This window comes from Bos indicus x Bos taurus, chromosome 8 (assembly GCF_003369695.1).
Source record: "Bos indicus x Bos taurus breed Angus x Brahman F1 hybrid chromosome 8, Bos_hybrid_MaternalHap_v2.0, whole genome shotgun sequence".
NCBI lineage: Eukaryota > Metazoa > Chordata > Mammalia > Artiodactyla > Bovidae > Bos > Bos indicus x Bos taurus.
This window is the reverse complement of record NC_040083.1, coordinates 52,110,200-52,128,247: the sequence shown is the minus strand read 5'-3', so window position 1 is coordinate 52,128,247 and position 18,048 is coordinate 52,110,200. Positions and strand designations below refer to the sequence as shown.

The window sequence follows — 18,048 nt, the reverse complement described above, 5'->3', positions numbered from 1 at the left end:
ATTGGTTAGACTCAGGTTAAACATTCTCAGCCAAACTGTTGCATAAGTCATGTGGTGTCCCTCTCAAGCCATCCTATCCAGAAATATACAGCATCCATCCATCCGTCTGCCCCTCTTTAGTGATGTTAATTTGCACTGTTGTTTTTTTGCATCTCAAGAAATTTCCTTGAGCTGTAATCCAGCACACCACTCAGCCCCTGAAACTGGTAAACAGTTCCTCTGCAACAGCTACAAAGATGATGTTCCAAGAGAGGCAGGACAAGGGGTTTCAGAATTCAGAGGTCAACATCCAGGCAGGAAGAGATAAAACAATATTAGTAATTATGCCATTAATAATATCTATAAGAAATGCCAGCATTTATTGAGCCCTTACCATATGCCAAGTACTTAATTATGTATTTTAAATGGTGTATTAGGTTTCTATTGCTGTTGTAACACATTACCGTAGCCAGCTGAAAACATTACAGACTGATTATTTTACTGTTCTGTGGGTTAAAAGCTGATATGGGTCTCAGCTAAAATCAGAGTTGTGGCAGGGCTGGCTCCTTTCTGGGGGCTCTACATAGAGAATCCAATTCCTTACTCATCTGGGTCGTTGGCAGAATTCAGTTCTTCACAGTTGTAGGACTGAGATCCATCTCCTTACTGGCTATCTTTGAGGGTTGTATCCAGCTTTGAGAGACCACCTACATCCCTCAGCTTGAGCGGTGGTGGGGGGCTTCAACTAGCTTCAGAGCCAGCAGTGACGGCTCTCCCCTTCTCTCTCATTTCTCTCCGACTCTTGATAGAAAGGTTCTCCACTTTTAAGGACTCATGTGCTTAGGTTTTGCCCATATGGATAATCTAGGATAATATCCCCATCTTAAAATCTTCAACATTAATCACATCTTCAAAGTCCCTTTTGCTGCAGAAGGCAACATATTCGTGGGATTCAGGGATTAGGGTGTGGATATCTTTCGGGGAGCTGTTACTCCCCGAAAGAGGGATTGACTCCCAGCAATGCCACCAGGCAGGTACTGAAATTGCCCCCAGATGTACAATGATACTGAAGTTTAGAGAAGTTAAATGCTTTTCCCAGAATCAGACAACTGCTAAAGAGGCTGAGCCTGGATTAATTTCAAGCCGAAGGGTTTATCTAATCTGGAGGATTAACATTTTTATTTTAGCAGCAGAATCCTTCATCAAATGGGAACTTATGAAAAATCAAATCCATAAAAAAAGAGGAAAGCAAAGCTGCTCTGGCTAAATTGGGAGAAGTGGACAGTGGGGGAGAGAAAGGCTTCACAGAATAGGAGGCTGACCACTCACAGTCCAGTCTCTGCTTCCACACAAGCACGTGAAGCCCATAGACAAGTGTGTAGTAACTTGGCCGGCACAGTGTGCCCTGGGGCTGGAGTTCGGCTCTTCCACTCCCCACAAGGGCCCTTTCAAACCTGTACCATAGGTTTGCTTGTTAGGAATCTGCTTGTCTGTTTGTTCTAAAACTGTGGATTGAGCATCTACTCAGGGTGGGCAGGATTCAGAAACTGATGAAAGGACAGCAAAGAAAATAACGTCCCTGCCTGCCTGACTGGCAGTTACGTGTTAATGAAGAAATACAGCAAACAAGTTTTAAAACTGCATACAAAATTGAAATAAGAGATCATTGCATGTGATCTGCCAGCATTGAAAAAAGGTAATTGATGTGCGTATGTGTGTTTGTTGAGGATGAGAATGGAGGTGAGGAGTGGGGGCAGGAAGGAGAAAGAGACAGAGCGAGAGAGAGACAGAAAGGAAGGCTGGCTTTAGGTTGAGTGCTGAAGGGAAGCTTCTTAGAGGTGATGTTTAAACTGAGATGTGATGACAGGAAGGAACCAGCCAGGTTAATATCTAAAGTATTCCAGTGGAAGAAACCACAGCTCGGGCAGGGCCTGGGATCAAGAATAGGCCAGAAACAATCATGAGCAGGAGCCCCCAGTGTAGCTGGAGAGTGAGGATGAGGGGAGCGAGGTAGTGTTGAGGTCAGAGTCCTGGAGGAGGCTAAAATTAGTAAGGCTCTTTGGATTTAAAAACACATCTGTCAGTTGCCCAGCGTTTTCTACTAATTCTAACTTGAATCAGGCTTAGAATCCCCAGTGCAGGATCCCTGGCTTCTTGGCTGAGCAGAAGTGTTACACCCTATCAGATGAGGTTTCTGTTCACTGGACAGGGTTCCAATGCTTTTTCCTGATTTCTTGCTAAGTTCCCAGGTGGCCCATCCCAGTAATGCACACTGGGCACATAATGTGCCAGTCAGACAATGGCTCTGGGTAATTGTCGTTAGCCATGTGTGCCGTGGTCAGGGTAAGCAGTTACTGATTTCATGGTTCTGATTTCCATTTTAACATTCAAGGGGGGGTAATTATGATACCCAGTCCCCAGAAATAATTGACAGATTTTATGTTTTGAAATCTCAGTAGGTCAAACTTCCCATTTGTAAAACTTTGCAGTTGCTCTTTTGCTGAACACATAAAACAATTTTACTTCTGAACTGAGACCTTTTATGCCAAATTTTTATAGCCTTAAATATAGTATTTTATCACTACTATAAATGGTTCTTGACTCACCTCCCACAGACCCTTCAGTGCTAAAGGCAATAGCCTCCCTAATTCACTTGTTTCAATTCATAGAAGATTTTTAAGTTGAAGCCAGGTCATTTGGATAATATTTCAGATGTACAGACTGCATTTCTGCTAAACATAATAAATCTGCACTTTTACAATTGGTGTGGGCATGCTTGTACTAGGCTTTCCAATAAACACACCTTCTGAACGACCTCTTTTCTCTTTTTACACTCATCTCCAGACCTCACCCAATGGCTCGATGTCATCCTGAAATGTTGGGGACTACATACGGAGACTACATTTTTAGGTTGATTTATTTTTCTAGTGGAGCATCCAGGTTTCTAGCAATTATTTTAGGGCATTAAGTTCCATCATGATGATAAATCAAGCTGTCAGTTCTTTCTGGTCCAAATTAGAGGTTGGAGAGATTGAGAAACTTTTCCGGTCGAATATTCCACCTTTTGCGTCTCCAGATCAGTTTACATGTTTTGGCATTAGTCTGGAGGTAATGCCATGTGTATCCTAGGATTTGCTCTGATCCCGATGAACTGACTGGATGGGGACTTCACAGGCAGAAATGCTCCTCTCCCAGTGCTCTCATGGGCCTCCCAGTTCCGGGTGGACATGGAACAAGGAAGGGGCTGGGAGGGAAATATCCCTGGGTTGCTTGCTTAGTTCATAACAAAACATTATCTAGTTGTCTCACCTAGGGGTAGATAGTTTATAGACAAAACACACTGTCTTAATGGAAAATATTTGAAAAACAAGTTGGCAGCTACAGATGGCTATAGGCACTGGTGGGAGGAAAAAAGGTTTGATTGACCTGGTAACAGCACCAGTGAGGACACGACTAATGTTTGGAGATGTTGGCATGGTTATCCCCTGCCTTCTAGTACTTCAACTTTGGGTACTTGGCCAAGGGGTGGGAAATGAGGGTCTGTGCTGCCTGGGCCCTGTCCCTGCGCCCCCGGCTGTCTCTGGCTTCCTTGGCCATTTTGTCCCCATTCTGCTGTTTGTGCCCTGGGCTGGCCCACTGTGCTGGATGCTGAGCTAAGGCTGCGTGTCAGGCTGCAGCCAAGGTTCCTCTGGTGGGAGTTGCAGGGAGACTTCATGGAAAGGATGAATCTGGACTCCTACCAAATTACCCTCCTGTTGACTGTTGGAAGGCTGGAATTTCAGACCCAGAAGGTGCAGAGGCAATTTACTGACACTCATTGTTGGCCTGAGTCTTAGCTGGAGATCTGCCTGTGGAGCAGCTGGGTATCAACATGCAGATGCTCCTGCGTCACCCACATTCAACTTCTCTCGATTCTGGTGTCTGCTCTGTGACTTCAATTAATTTTTTTCCTCCCCTGCCAGTGGAGCTTAAAGCTCTTCTTACCATCTGGCAAAGGACTGTGAAATGGCACTGTAGCAGTGGTCCTGGGAGATGGAGCCCTGGGGGTTAGAAGAGGACAGCTCCTGGTAGGCACAAAAATCACAGGTATTTACTGAGTACCTTCCTGGTGATAAACACTATGCTAAGTGCTTATGACATGATGCCACGCAAGTTAGACATACGGCCTCAGGTATAGCAACAGACCTCTTGATGATAGCAGAGATGATAGGAAAGAAAAAGTATGGAAATGGAGAGAAAGCAAATAGCATTTTATTTTGGTGTTAATAATAGAGCCTCTTGGTTTCACTCCCTTAGGGAGTCCAAGATATGATCATTTTTCTAGTTTTCATTATAATCTCTAGGGCTGTATTGAAAGGTAGAAGGAAGGCAACTTATGTATGTTTTCCTTTACGAAACAGGATGGAGTTAGGAAATGAAAAGTGTACCACAAAGATTTTCATTTGTGGTAGGGGAAGGATGGAGACAGATGCTATGATTATAGACTCCATTTTCCACAATCCCACAAAATCAAGTAAGATCTAACCATCCAAGATTCCAGTCACTACTGGTGGTCTCACTTTTACTTTTGTTTTAAAATTAGCAGATAGATGTAAGCTGACCTCTTGGTTACTGAGGGATTTCTGATATCAATAGTCAGAAATACCTTTCACTACAAAAATTAATGTGGCAACATTTTTCCAGTTTGTGTTTCCAATACAGAAGAGGTCCTCTCATTGCTTTCTAGAGAGCTCTGTTAAAGTGAAATCCATCCCCATCCAGCCCAAGTGTTCTTTGCCCCTAACTCCTGGCAGTTTAATGTTGCAGACGCCATGGTGCTTTCAGAAATGGCAGCCAGCCTTCTGAACCCCTCCGGCCTGTGTGTTGTGCTCAGCCACACTCTGTGCTTTTGTTTAACTAGGTTTGTTTTGGAAGTAATTGGCTCAGCTCTTCTCTGCAAGCATACGTGATTCAGACAGCCTTGGCTTGCAGCTTGACTTCACAGGTCACTTACACAACAAGTAGGAGGAACTTTGATTATACCCGGCTCTGGGGGAAAATAGTGTAAAGAGCCAATGATGAGCTAGTTGCTCTAGCATTGAACTTAGGATACCTTCCCACTATTTTCTTCTCCCTCATTGCCATAAGAATGTGAACATGAATGTAGGAGGGGAAGGGGGAAACTTCAGGAAACACAACTAATTTAGCATGAGAATATAGCCCAGAGAGAAACAAATATGGCAGATTGACTTAACAACCTTTATTTACATTCTTTAGGAGAATGATGTATGAGTGCAATCTGCTCTGGAAAAAGAGCATATATTTGATTATTCTGTTGGTTTGGAGCCAGAGAGTCCTAAGTTTAAATTTGGTTCTGAAACTTGCTACTTATGTGAATTTGGGCAAGTTGCATACTCTCTGGGCCTTGGTTTTCTCATCTGTAAAGTGGGGATAAGGATTTTGAACAGAGAGGATTGTATTGGGGAGTAGAGATCATGTTTGTAAAGTGCCTACCTAGCTGAGCACCCCATATGGGATGGACTATAAGTTGTAGTTGATAGAATGTATCCGACTCTGCTTTAGCTTCTGTCCTCAACAAAGTGTTTTAAATATGATAGTGAAGTTATCTTTTTATATTCTAATCTTAAATTAATTCTGATTTCACATTAGTATCAGTCCAAGAGTATTAAAAAAATATGGGTGGGTGTCTGAGCCTCACTCAAGACCAATGAAATCAGAGACCTTGGAAATGGGTCTCAGCACCACATTTTTCCATTCCCACCACCTCCCCCCACCACCCCGGGTGATTCTCAGAAGCACCCAGGCCCGAGAATCACCAAGCCTTCCATTTCCACATGAGCCCTTTGAGAGCAGAGAGCATATTTTTCACTTGTGCATGGTGGGCTGCCGTCCATGGGGTCACAAAGAGTTGGACATGACTGAGTGACTAACGGTAATACTATATCCCCAGGCTTAGCCAAATATAGGTGCTCAGTAAATGTTTCTTGAACTAAATTCCAACAAATGGAGAGAAGTTGTCCAGATTTCCAAGGCTGGTCTCATATGGCACATTTCTTGGGCAGCAGATGAAGGCAAGAGATACCAGCATCTTATTATTCTCATAACAGGGATTTAAAAGTGCAAGGTAGAGAAAGATCAAGGTCCTTTCAGCTGACAGTTTACCTATCATGTCATTTATCATGGGTCCTCTTTTTGACTCTTCTGTTGCCAAGGGATCAGAGAGAAGTGAGATAGTAGAATACTTTGGAAAACTCCATCAGTTAAAAAAAAATAGCACCTATTTCAGAAGAGTTTTTCCTTGAAAGAAGGAAAAAGTCAGACACTGCCAAGGTAGATAGTGGGCAGTTATCTTGGGTAAGATTCAGAGCTGCAGAAGAGAGAAATCAGTGACACAGATGGGGTGCAGGTTTGGGGCTGTTTCATGCACAAATATATGAGGTGAGACCTCAGCATATACAGTAACAATCTTAGTCATTATCTTGTGAGAATGTCCTTAGGGTATTCACAGTATTAGTTTCTCTTTTGTGGGCACCTGGCAAGATTGCAACTCCCCCAGTCTGCAGGCTCAGGCAGAACCATATGACTTGCTTTGACCAAAAAATATGTGAGCAGGAATTACAAGTGTTAATCCTGGGAAAACCTTTAAGAGCCATTGTATCAGGTTGGCCACAAAGTTCATTTAGGCTTTTCCATATTATCTTAAAACTTTTTGGCCAACCCAGTACGTTGCTTCTGCCACAACAAGATAATTAATGACTGCTCCATCACCCTGGGGCCTGGACTAAGGACCATGAAGAGCAGAGTTCTCAGCTGACCCATGATGGAGATGTAGCATGAGTGAGAAATAAACTCTTCGTTGTTTATTAACTTAAGTTCTTGAGATTTGGGGATCATCTGTTGTCACAGCACAACCTTGCCTATCATAGTGTATACTTAGGACAAACAGTTTTAAAGCCAACTGCTTCCTCTGTGAAAAAGAGTAAGCAAAGTTATGTACAAGATTGCTTGAAACTGACAGCTTAACTCCTCTTTCACTTCCCATATGCATAAAATCGATCAAGTTTTGGCAATTCTTTAATCCTCAGTTTCTCTATCTGTAAAAACCACTGGATTATAGATGTGAAAACACATCATCTACATTAAGTGTTCAGAGGAGGGCCTGGTGAATGAATGATGACGCTAGATAAATATTAGGTTAAACAGTCCAATTATTTGTGGAATAAATAATGGGAAAGCACAAAAGTATGCAATAAATATTTGCTAAGTGAATTCATCAAGAAAGCTAAGATGAATAAGGAACCATGAAACTGCAAAACTTATGCAAATTCTTTCAACAGTGGGTTCTCTTTTCTTAAGGTTTCTTTCCCTCTAACCCACCGCCTTTGAAATAAGGTAGCACTTAGAAAGTGAGGGGAGAAGGAGGCTCTAATAAATGGTAAATATATACACACACACTTTAAGGCAGTACTGTCTGCACTGTCTAATGGAGCTTGCTCGTTTCTCTTTTCTTCAGCGAACTGATGACAGTGCTTTTAGATTCCAGTCCTTTCTCTGAAGATGGCTTGTGTTGGCCTTTTAAAGAAAAGAGGCGTTTTGAACTGCCCCTCCCCACATATCCATGGAAAATGATAGTAGCACACCACCCGGGTCACGCATAAGGCTGGTCAGACAGAGAGTAATGCAATAGGTCACTAGAAAGCCCTTTGTTTCACTTTTACCATCAGCAACTTCTTTCCAATTTTAAAGTTGGGGGGAAAAAAAAGCACTTCATGCTCTGTCAGCCTAGAAGCAACATCTCAGTAGCAATAAGCACACCTAGTGCCCAGATCTTGATTCCTAACACCGTTCTTCAATAAAAGTTACCAGGGCTCCTTGGAGAATTGGCTGATTCTAGGACTGGGAGAGGAAATACACAAGAGGAAATACACAAGGAGACACCAACCTGGTATACATTTTATTCTGCAAAGCCTTTTCTTTGAAAGGCACCAAAACTGTTTGACACTGTTCTTGTTCCCCTGAGACTTTGTGGAAAAGGTCCAAAGGGAGATCTGGATAAAATTCAAAGAGTGATCTGTGACCATGATGTTTAATTTGAAAAACCCTGTATGTCTGCTCCATTGGAAAACTAAAATGTGAGTGTCATGTCTCAAATGTTTTGATACTATTTCCTCTATGAACAAGATCTCACTCCTTAATAGAAAATAGAGTAGCAGAAGGAAGTGAGGTTGGTTCTCGTAATTCCTAGATCTGAAGCTTGAATTAAACATGGGTTGGGGGAGAGAGCACATCTCATCTTCACATGGAGAAGAGAGGGTTGTCTCTTGTGATGGGCCTACTTTCCAGAAACCAAGAGAATTACTGTGAAACTGAATGAACTGAAGGGATGTCAAGTCACAGAGAGGAATCCAGGGCTAAACAAAAATGTGCCACTTACTCTGAAGGATTGTACTGTCTTCTCTACCCCACCTCAGAACATTCCAGATGCAGGTCCTGAAGGCTAACAGCCTCAGGTGAACTGGGATCCAAGATTAATGTACATGACTATTATGAATAGTTTCATGATTCAGTAAATTTGGTTATGGCATCTGCATAAAGTTGTAGCCAAACAAAGAATCACTACTGTGTGTAGAACTGAGGAAAGGGGCAGATATAAGGATTTTTTAAAAATCTTTTTATAATTCCATAAAGCGTAAGACTCTTTGCTATAGAATCAGAAGGAAAGCACGTTAGATGGTACGGAGGGAGTGGTTGTAAAGCGCACGGCTTTTGATCTTGAGCTATCCAGTATCAAGTCCTGGTCCTATGGTCACCAGCCCTGTTACCTTGCATAAGTTGCTTAACTGTTCTGAGCTTAATCTCCTCATCTGAGGAGTGAGAATGATAATTACACTTGCTTCTTAGAATACAAATAAGTGTTCAATAAATGCTAGTAATTAGTTGACTGTCATGGTTTTACTATGTGGAAATGGGAAAGAGGGGCCTTAGTAGGCCCATTGTAATGTTATCCTTTTCTTTCTAAGTCGCATGTATTGAAATACAATTTTTATTGTGTAACATTTGCCCCTTTCAAATGTGCAGTTCTATGAATTTTGACAAACATACAATTATGTAATCACCCATGACAGTCAAGACAGAGAATATTTCCAACACCCTGGATAGTACCTTATGCCCTTTATGATGAAGACGATGAGATTATTAACTGAAATCCATAATAGATTCATATTTCCCGAGTTTTTACCTATTGTCTTTTTCTGTCCCAGGATCCCATCTAGGATACCATATTATATTTAGCTCTCATGTTTCCTTAGGCTCCCCTTGACTATGACAGTTTCCCAGACTTTGTTTTACCACCTTAACAATGTTGAGGAGTACTAATCAGGTATTTCATGAAATATCCCATTATTGAGATTTGTTTGATGTTTTCCTCATGATTAGACTGCCCTTATGAGTTTTGAAGGGGCATCCCTGGTGACTCAGCTGGTGAAGAATCCTCCTGCAATGCAGGAGACCCCGGTTCAATTCCTGGTCAGAAAGATCCTCTGGAGAAGGGATAGGCTACTCATTCCAGTATACATGGGCTTCCCTGGTGGCTCAGATGGTAAAGAATCTGCCTACAATGCGGGAGACCTGGGTTCGATCCTTGGGTTGGGACCCTGGAGGAGGGCATGGCAACCCACTCCAGTATTCTTGCCTGGAGAATCCCCATGGACAGAGGAGCCTGGTGGGCTACAGTCCATGGAGTCACAAAGAGTTGGACACGACTGAATGACTAAGCACATACACACACAAGGGTTTTCGCATGGAAAACTGCAGAGGCAAAGTGCCATTCTGATATTATTACATCAAGGGTACCTGCCTATTAATCTGATATGCCACTGCTGATGTTGACCTTGATCATATGGGTAAGGTAGAACTTGTCAGTTTCCTGCACTGTGAGGCTCTTCTCTCTTCCTCCCTTTCATGCTTCCCTCCTGGAGAGAAATCACTACATGTGACCTACACTTTAGAAGTAGGGAGTTAGGGTTAGGGTTAGGGTTAGAGGGAGGAGTCCTAGGTAGTTATTTGGAATTCTTTTGCACTTAAGGTGTGTCTCCTTTCTTTCATTTACTTATTTATTCTACCATTTATTTATTTGTATCTTACGATCTCAAGGATTCCTATTTCTTTAATTTAATTTTTTTGGCTTCTCACACGCTAGTAAAGTAATGCTCAAAATTCTCTAAGCCAGGCTTCAGCAATATGTGAACCATGAACTTCCTGATGTTCAAGCGGGTTTTAGAAAGGCAGAGGAACCAGAGATCAAATTGCCAACATCCGCTGGATCATGGAAAAAGCAAGAGAGTTCCAGAAAAACATCTATTTCTGCTTTAATGACTATGCCAAAGCCTTTGACTGTGTGGATCACAATAAACTGTGGAAAATTCTGAAAGAGATGGGAATACCAGACCACCTGATCTGTCTCTTGAGAAATTTGTATGCAGGTCAGGAAGCAACAGTTAGAACTGGACATGGGACAACAGACTGGTTCCAAATAGGAAAAGGAGTTCGTCAAGGCTGTATATTGTCACCCTGTTTATTTAACGTCTATACAGAGTACATCATGAGAAACGCTGGACTGGAAGAAACACAAGCTGGAATCAAGATTGCCGGAGAAATATCAATAACCTCAGATATGCAGATGATACCACCCTTATGGCAGAAAGTGAAGAGGAACTAAAAAGCCTCTTGATGAAAGTGAAAGTGGGGAGTGAAAAGGTTGGCTTAAAGCTCAACATTCAGAAAACGAAGATGATGGCATCCAGTCCCACCACTTCATGGGAAATAGATGGGGAAACAGTGGAAACAGTGTCAGACTTTATTTTTCTGGGCTCCAAAATCACTGCAGATGGTGACTGCAGCCATGAAATTAAAAGACACTTACTCCTTGGAAGCAAAGTTATGACCAATCTAGATAGCATATTCAAAAGCAGAGTCATTACTTTGCCAACAAAGATTCGTCTAGTCAAGGCTATGGTTTTTCCTGTGGTCATGTATGGATGTGAGAGTTGGACTGTGAAGAAGGCTGAGCGCCTGAAGAATTGATGCTTTTGAACTGTGGTGTTGGAGAAGACTCTTGAGAGTCCCTTGGACTGCAAGGAGATCCAACCAGTCCATTCTGAAGGAGATCAGCTCTGGGATTTCTTTGGAAGGAATGATGCTAAAGCTGAAACTCCAGTACTTTGGCCACCTTGTGCGACGAGTTGACTCATTGGAAAAGACTCTGATGCTGGGAGGGATTGGGGCAGGAGGAGAAGGGGACGGCAGAGGATGAGATGGCTGGATGGCATCACTGACTCGATGGACGTGAGTCTCAGTGAACTCCGGGAGTTGGTGATGGACAGGGAGGCCTGGCGTGCTGCGATTCATGGGGTTGCAAAGAGTCAGACATGACTGAGCGACTGATCTGATCTGATCTGATGCCTCGAGGCATGTGGGATCTCAGTCCCCAGCCAGGAATCAAGCCCACACACCCTACACTGGAAGCACAGTGTCTTAACCACTGGACCGCCAGGGAAGTCCCTTGGATTCTTATTTTATGCTATAAGCTAATATGACTTTATTTATGTTCCTGCTTCAGCTACTGGGAGCTCTTTCAGGTGTCTCCTCATCCCACCCCATCATGGTGGGGTTTTTCTTTGAGTGCGTTCTTACCTTCTGTCACTACAAGAGGCTGCCCCTCATCTTGTGTATTTCCTGTCCCAGTCCTAGAATCAGCCAATTCTCCAAGGAGCCCTGGTAACTTTTATTGAAGAACGGTGTTAGGAATCAAGATCTGGGCACTAGGTGTGCTTGCTGCTACTGAGATGTTGCTTCTAGGCTGACAGAGCATGAAGTGCTTTTTTCCCCCCCCAACTTTAAAATATTTTTTCATGTCTGCAGAAAGCCTGAAATAGTACAAAAAACAATTTTGTATGCTTCACCTCAATCCTTTTTTTCCCCTTAACCATTTGAAAATAAGTTGTAAACATGATGGCATTTCATTCCTAGCTCCTTAGTCATGAAAATTGAAAGTGTCTCAAAACATTGACAAACGTCCCCTGGGGTCACAGTCACCTCTAGCTGAGAATCGTTGGTCTAGACACTTTTATCGGGTCTACTAGGTTATATTGTGTACTTATTAATGTATCATATCAGGAGACACATGGTGTTAGGTTATATGGAACCAACGATGGTGATGTTTAGTGCAATAGCTGGGTTAAGTTGGTAACCAGCAAATCTCTCTATTATGATTAACTAGTAGTTATGGAAGTACTTTGAATCTGTGTGATTATTCTGTTTGAGAACAATTTTCCACCTAATAACTTTAGCATCCACTGATGGTTCTCCCTTGAGTCAGTACAGTAGGGGGTGTAAAATGATAATTTTCTAATTACTTTCTCGCATATATACCAGGTAAAAATTTACTGTAAAGAAGAGCTTTCTGCTTTATTCAATTTTTGTCCTCCCTTCTCTTCATTGCTGTTTTTAAAATACCATTCTTGATGGATGGATTTTTATTTATTTATTTTTGGCTGTACTGGGTCTTCGTTGCTGCTTGAGCTTTTCTCTAGTTGTGGTGCATGGGCTTCTTATTGCAGCGGCTTCTCTTGTTGTGGAGCACGGGCTCCAGGGCATGTGGACGTCAGCGCAGGCTCAGTAGTTGCGGTGTACAGGCTTATTTGCTCTGCAGCACATGGGATCTTCCTGGACCAGGGATTGAACCCTGTGTCTCCTGCATTGGCAGGCAGATTCTTTACCACTGAGCCACCAGGGAAGCCCCTGGATTTTTATTAATTGAATTGAGATTCTTTATCATCATTTTTTTTTATGTTCAAATTGTCCCAAATTGGCCAGTGGGAACCCATTCACACTAATTACTATGTCATTTGTATGAATACGTAACACGGTTCAAATCAAGAGCATGTAAAAAGGTATACTTAGAGAAGTCTCACTCCCATTCCCTTTACCCTTTTCTCTATGGGTAAGCATTTTCATGGCTTCTCAGGTGATGGAATAGTAAAGAATCTGCCTGCTAATGCAGGAGGTACAAGAGACATGGTTGGATCCCTGGGTCAGGAAGATCCCCTGGCGTGGGAAATGGCAACCCAATCCAGTATTCTTGCCTGGAAAATTCCATGGACAGAGGAGCCTGGGGGGCTATCATCATGGGATCACAAAGAAATGGACATGACTGAGCATACACACGCACAAGCATTTTCATTGGTTTCTGATTTATCTTTTCTGTGTTTCTTATTTTAAACTAAGTAAAAATGTATACTACTACTACTAAGTCGCCTCAGTCATGTCCAACTCTGTGTGAGCCCATGGGCTGCAGCCCACCACGTTCTCCATCCATGGGGTTCTCCAGGCATGAACACTGGAGTGGGTTTCCATTTCCTTCTCCAAAAAAATGTATATATATACACAAATATCTTATTTAACCGCCTTATCTTACCAAAAAGATGGCATGTTATGTACGTTCTTTTGTACTTTGCCTTCCACTTAACAGTATATCATAAAATCACTATCAGTTCATATAGTGTTTGCTCTTTTATGGGTGCATAAAAGAGTATATGTCATTTAGTTGATTCAGTGTCCATTAGTTCATTCAGTTTCCATTAGTATGTATCCTTTAGTTGATTCAATGAATTTCTTCCACAAAAAGGCATTTATGCCATTTAAAATAGTTTATAAAATGTTTATACCACAAATGTAGGCTTCCCTGGTGGCTCAAATGGTAAAGAATTTGCCTGCAATGCAGGAGACTCAGGTTTGATCCTTGGGTCAGGAAGATCCCCTGGAGAAAAGAATGGCAACCCACTCTGTTATTCTTGCCTGGAGAATTCTATCAACGGAGGAACTTGGTGGGCTACAATTCATGGAGTCTCAAAGTCAGGTACTTCTGAGTGACTAACACTATACCACAAATAATACCACAGTGAATAACATTGCGAATATGCTGTTTTGAGTTTGTGGATGCATATCCTCAGGACAGATTCCTAGAAGCAGTGTCGTGGGGTCAAGGGATAAATTCATATGTGATTGTGTTATGTACTTCCAGCTGTTCTTCAACAGTAGTTGTACCGTCAGTCACAAGTAAGACTGCTTTCTTATAGCCTTGCATGTACAGTGTTATAAGCTTTTGAAATCTTGCCAATCTGATAGGGGAGAAATAGTATGTTACAGTAGTTTTAATTTGCATTTCCCACATAATGACCGAAGCATCTTTTCTTATGCTTAAGGGCCATTTGTTTCATGTGATTTTTAAAACCTGTCTCTCTCTCCATAATTTTCTGGTTCCTGTTACTTCGTACCCAGAATTCTGAAATAGTCATCTAGCTGGTTTCTCGGTCTACAGCCTCACTCCCTGTCAGCTACCCTGAACATATTAATAATTATCGTAGTTACAAAATTAATCTTCTTAAAACACCTCTTTAAAAAGCATTTTTTCCCCTGTAAGAACTTCAAGTATTCCCTTTTAGCCACAGAATACTTTTAAACTTATGAGTCCAGAATTCAAGTTATGGTTTTCATCCACTTCTCTAAACTTCTCTTTGCTTATTCCCTTGTATTTATAGTCTTACGTTCCTTCTGCAAAATTAGTACACTCAGTGTCTAATCCATGGCAGAAATTCTTCCCTCCAAACCTTTTTTCTTGCAGTTGTCTAGTTCTAAAGCCCCTCCATGGTGCAACCCTGTTCTTTTATCTGTCTTAATTCCATGGAAACTCTTAAGACTTATGTCAAGTCCCATTTTCTTGGAAGCCTTCCTTAATCACTTGGGTGCCTGGGGGTTTCCTGCTTTGCTAAATTCACTTGGTACATATATTTATCCCCTTAATTGGTACTTAGTTTAAATAGTCTTTTTTTTTTTCTTTTTGCAGTTACTTAAAAATTTTCAAATTCATGTATATTTCCCCCCAAGAGTATGAACTACCACTATTTTAGTAAGCAGATATTAATCAGTTTTCATCATCCATTTCTGAGCCAAGATAAAGGCACATTAACCTCTATTTTACTGATAAGATAAGGAAGTAAAGAGATCTTATACAATTTGACTAAAATCAATAATTAAGTCAATGGTAATGTGAGTTTGGGCCCCAAATCTTAGGTTATAGTTAAGTGTCAAGTGTAAAAATGATTCTATTTGCTCATCCTCTCAATTAATGAAGAGATATAATGTAGGACACTTATGTAGATTTATCTTATTTAAAATTTTCATTTAAGGTATTGGTTAGAAAAACAAAGAATTTGGCATTAAATCCTCTTAGAATAAAATGGTATTATGTAAAATACTGTTTTCAGCCTGAAGAAAGGCCCACGAACACAATTTGACTAGAGAAAATATATCTAAATCCCTTTGTGTTCTGAGCCATGCATCTCTGTTTTGAATTTGGGAAACTCTCAAGGGTTTGCACATTTATTGTGCTTTTATTATACCTTAGACAAGCTGCTGGTTCTAGTGGGAGCAGAGTATATAAGTCACAGAGTTTGTTTGCAAGTATTGATAGTTTACTCTCTGAGCAGAAAGATATGTACACACCAGATATTACACAAATCATCAGTAAAAGGTATGATCATTGGCCTGCAAACAAGGAAAGATGAGAAAAAAGAATTCAATTGGAAAGATTAATGAAAGCTTCAGAAATAAGATGATTGATTTCAGCTCAGGCAGTCCAAAAATAAACAAGGTCCAACATTCAGAGATTTTAGAAATTAAGAGAAATTTTCAAATTAGAAATTAGCAGATTGTTCTGCGTCACTCTATGCCTCCCTGTCCTGTAGTCCTACTGCACTGTGTAGCTCTCTCTACTCTGGCAGGTTGACTTGGAAAAGACATGGTTCCAGGTGCGCCACTTACAGCAGCCAGAGGGGTCCTTACAGCAGAATCTCAGTCATGCTGCCTTTGAATTCCCTCTGCCATGGCCAACACTCTGCACACAGTAGACAATTAAAGTTTCTTAAAGGGGTGAATGTAGTCTTTTAACAGCACTTTGTAAAGTGAATCAAACTATCTAAGGTATCTCTTTTTTTTTTTCCAGATTGATTCTTTTGGATTTTGAGTCTCTAGATGGCTAGGGTCTTCTGTGGAATTTGTTTCCCAGGGAAGATGGCTCAGTTTCATCTTTAACTGAATCAACTAGGGGAGGGGTGGGTACAATGCATGGTTGTCACTGTTCCCACCCCCATGCCAAGATTCTCACTGATCCTAAATAAGTCCACACACATTCATCCATCCCTTTAAACATTAAGAGTCAAAATCATAGGTTTGAGATTTTACACACACGCACATGCATGTACACACACACACAAACATACTCACACACAGGCACACACCCCTCTGCCCATGATGCATAAAGATGTCAGCATGGACACACAACACATGGTAGCAAAGGTGTAGAAAGAGACCACAAAATTTAGCTGGGAAAATGAGCAAATGAGCTGGGAATGGGCAAATATGGTCTGAAATGGGCAAAAAAGTGGAATCAAGACTGTCAAAACATTTATCCTTGCTCCCTGCAAGAAAGACCACCTCTTGTCTCTTCATAAGAAACACTGGGAATTGCTCATCTTTTAGATTTTAATACTTTACTTACTTAGTTTAGATCTGTTTTTGCTTTCTAAAAAATTATTATTTTGTCTTTAAATCTCTTGACTCTAAATGCTACTTCCTTCTTGTGTGATTGTCCTTTCCTAAAGTTGAGTTTCATGAAGACAAGGGACCTATCCATTGCCTCAAAAGGGAGTATCTCTCCCGGTAACCACGTTTGTGTCAGAGTTAACCTACATAATGGATATTGATGATGACAACAATGACAAGAGTCCCTGTTGAAGGGGTGACAGGAGAGGATGTGTGAAGGACACAGTTGTTTCAACTCTAAGCAAAAGAGAAGATGACATACCTAGGCTGCACCCCAGACACCCTTCTTCACAAGACACACATTCTTCATAGTCTGGGTCTTGGATTTCACCTACACAGTATAAAGAGAAATAAAAAAGCACAATTTCACTTCACTTTCACTGAGTGGAAACACAAATAATTGCTATAAAAATATGTTGGTGTGTAGCTTATTTTCAAGCAAATTGTAGAGCAGTTAGGAAACCCCAAATCATGCTTTGGAGATAAGTATGTCACCCACATTTTTTATCTCCTTCTATTAATTTAATATTTAGTAGATTGGATTAGCTTGATCGGGTATAAATAGAACAGAGTTAGACTGTATGCCATGCAACTAGTTTTGAAGTCAAGTTGGTGTGCTGTATCTATTAAAGAAGTAAGTTCTGTTTTGAAAATGTGGTTGGGTATATAAAATGATGAAGCTCTGTCTCCTTATGTCTGTTGTCGTAAATACTTTTTAAAAAGTTTTAAATTCTATACTACCTTAGTAGGACTTCCCAGATGACACTAGTGGTAGAGAACCCGCCTTGCAATGCAGTAGACTTAAGATGCAGGTTTGATCCCTGGGTTGGGAAGATCATCTGGAGGAGAGCATGGCAGCCCACTCCAGTATTCTTGCTTGGAAAATCCCATGAACAGAGGAGCCTAGTGGGGTACAGTCCATAGGGTTGCAAAGAGTTGGACATGACTGAAGTGACTTAGCACACACACACAACCTTAGTAAGCATTAAGAAGGAAAAAGAAAGAGGTCTTCATTATTCTAGAAATGTGCTAAAACTCCTTCAGCACCAGACCAGGCATAATTCTTATACAGCAGAGAAAGTCTGCAGCATTTTACATGAACAAGAGCAAAAAATGTACTGTTTTTTAATTCCCTTCTTGCAGTGTAAATAGGAATTGAACAATAACAGTAACACATATATCCCCAGATCATTTTTATATTTCCAGGTCATTTTAAGTAGGCTGACTCTCACTGGCTCCTGCCAGCAAGCAAGCACAGAGCATGCTATGCTCTCCCTCTTACAAATGAAGAAACCAAGGCATGGAGAAATTAGATTGATTTTGCCCAGGGTCTCATAACTAGTGATTGGGAAGGAGAAAATTGTTGGCGGGCATTTGAATTCTAATCGGATTTTCTCTCCATTATACCTT

General features: G+C 41.2%; 1 protein-coding gene across 2 annotated transcripts in view; it reads right to left on the bottom strand.

Moving 5' to 3' along the window:
• PCSK5 (proprotein convertase subtilisin/kexin type 5) overlaps positions 1 to 18,048 on the bottom strand; it is a 519,637-nt gene that overhangs the window by 73,808 nt on the left and 427,781 nt on the right. For both annotated transcript variants that reach the window (XM_027549490.1, XM_027549491.1), the window contains one exon: positions 16,901 to 16,969. In XM_027549490.1, the coding sequence (XP_027405291.1) occupies positions 16,901 to 16,969 (69 nt within the window). The remainder of the gene's footprint in view (positions 1 to 16,900; positions 16,970 to 18,048) is intronic.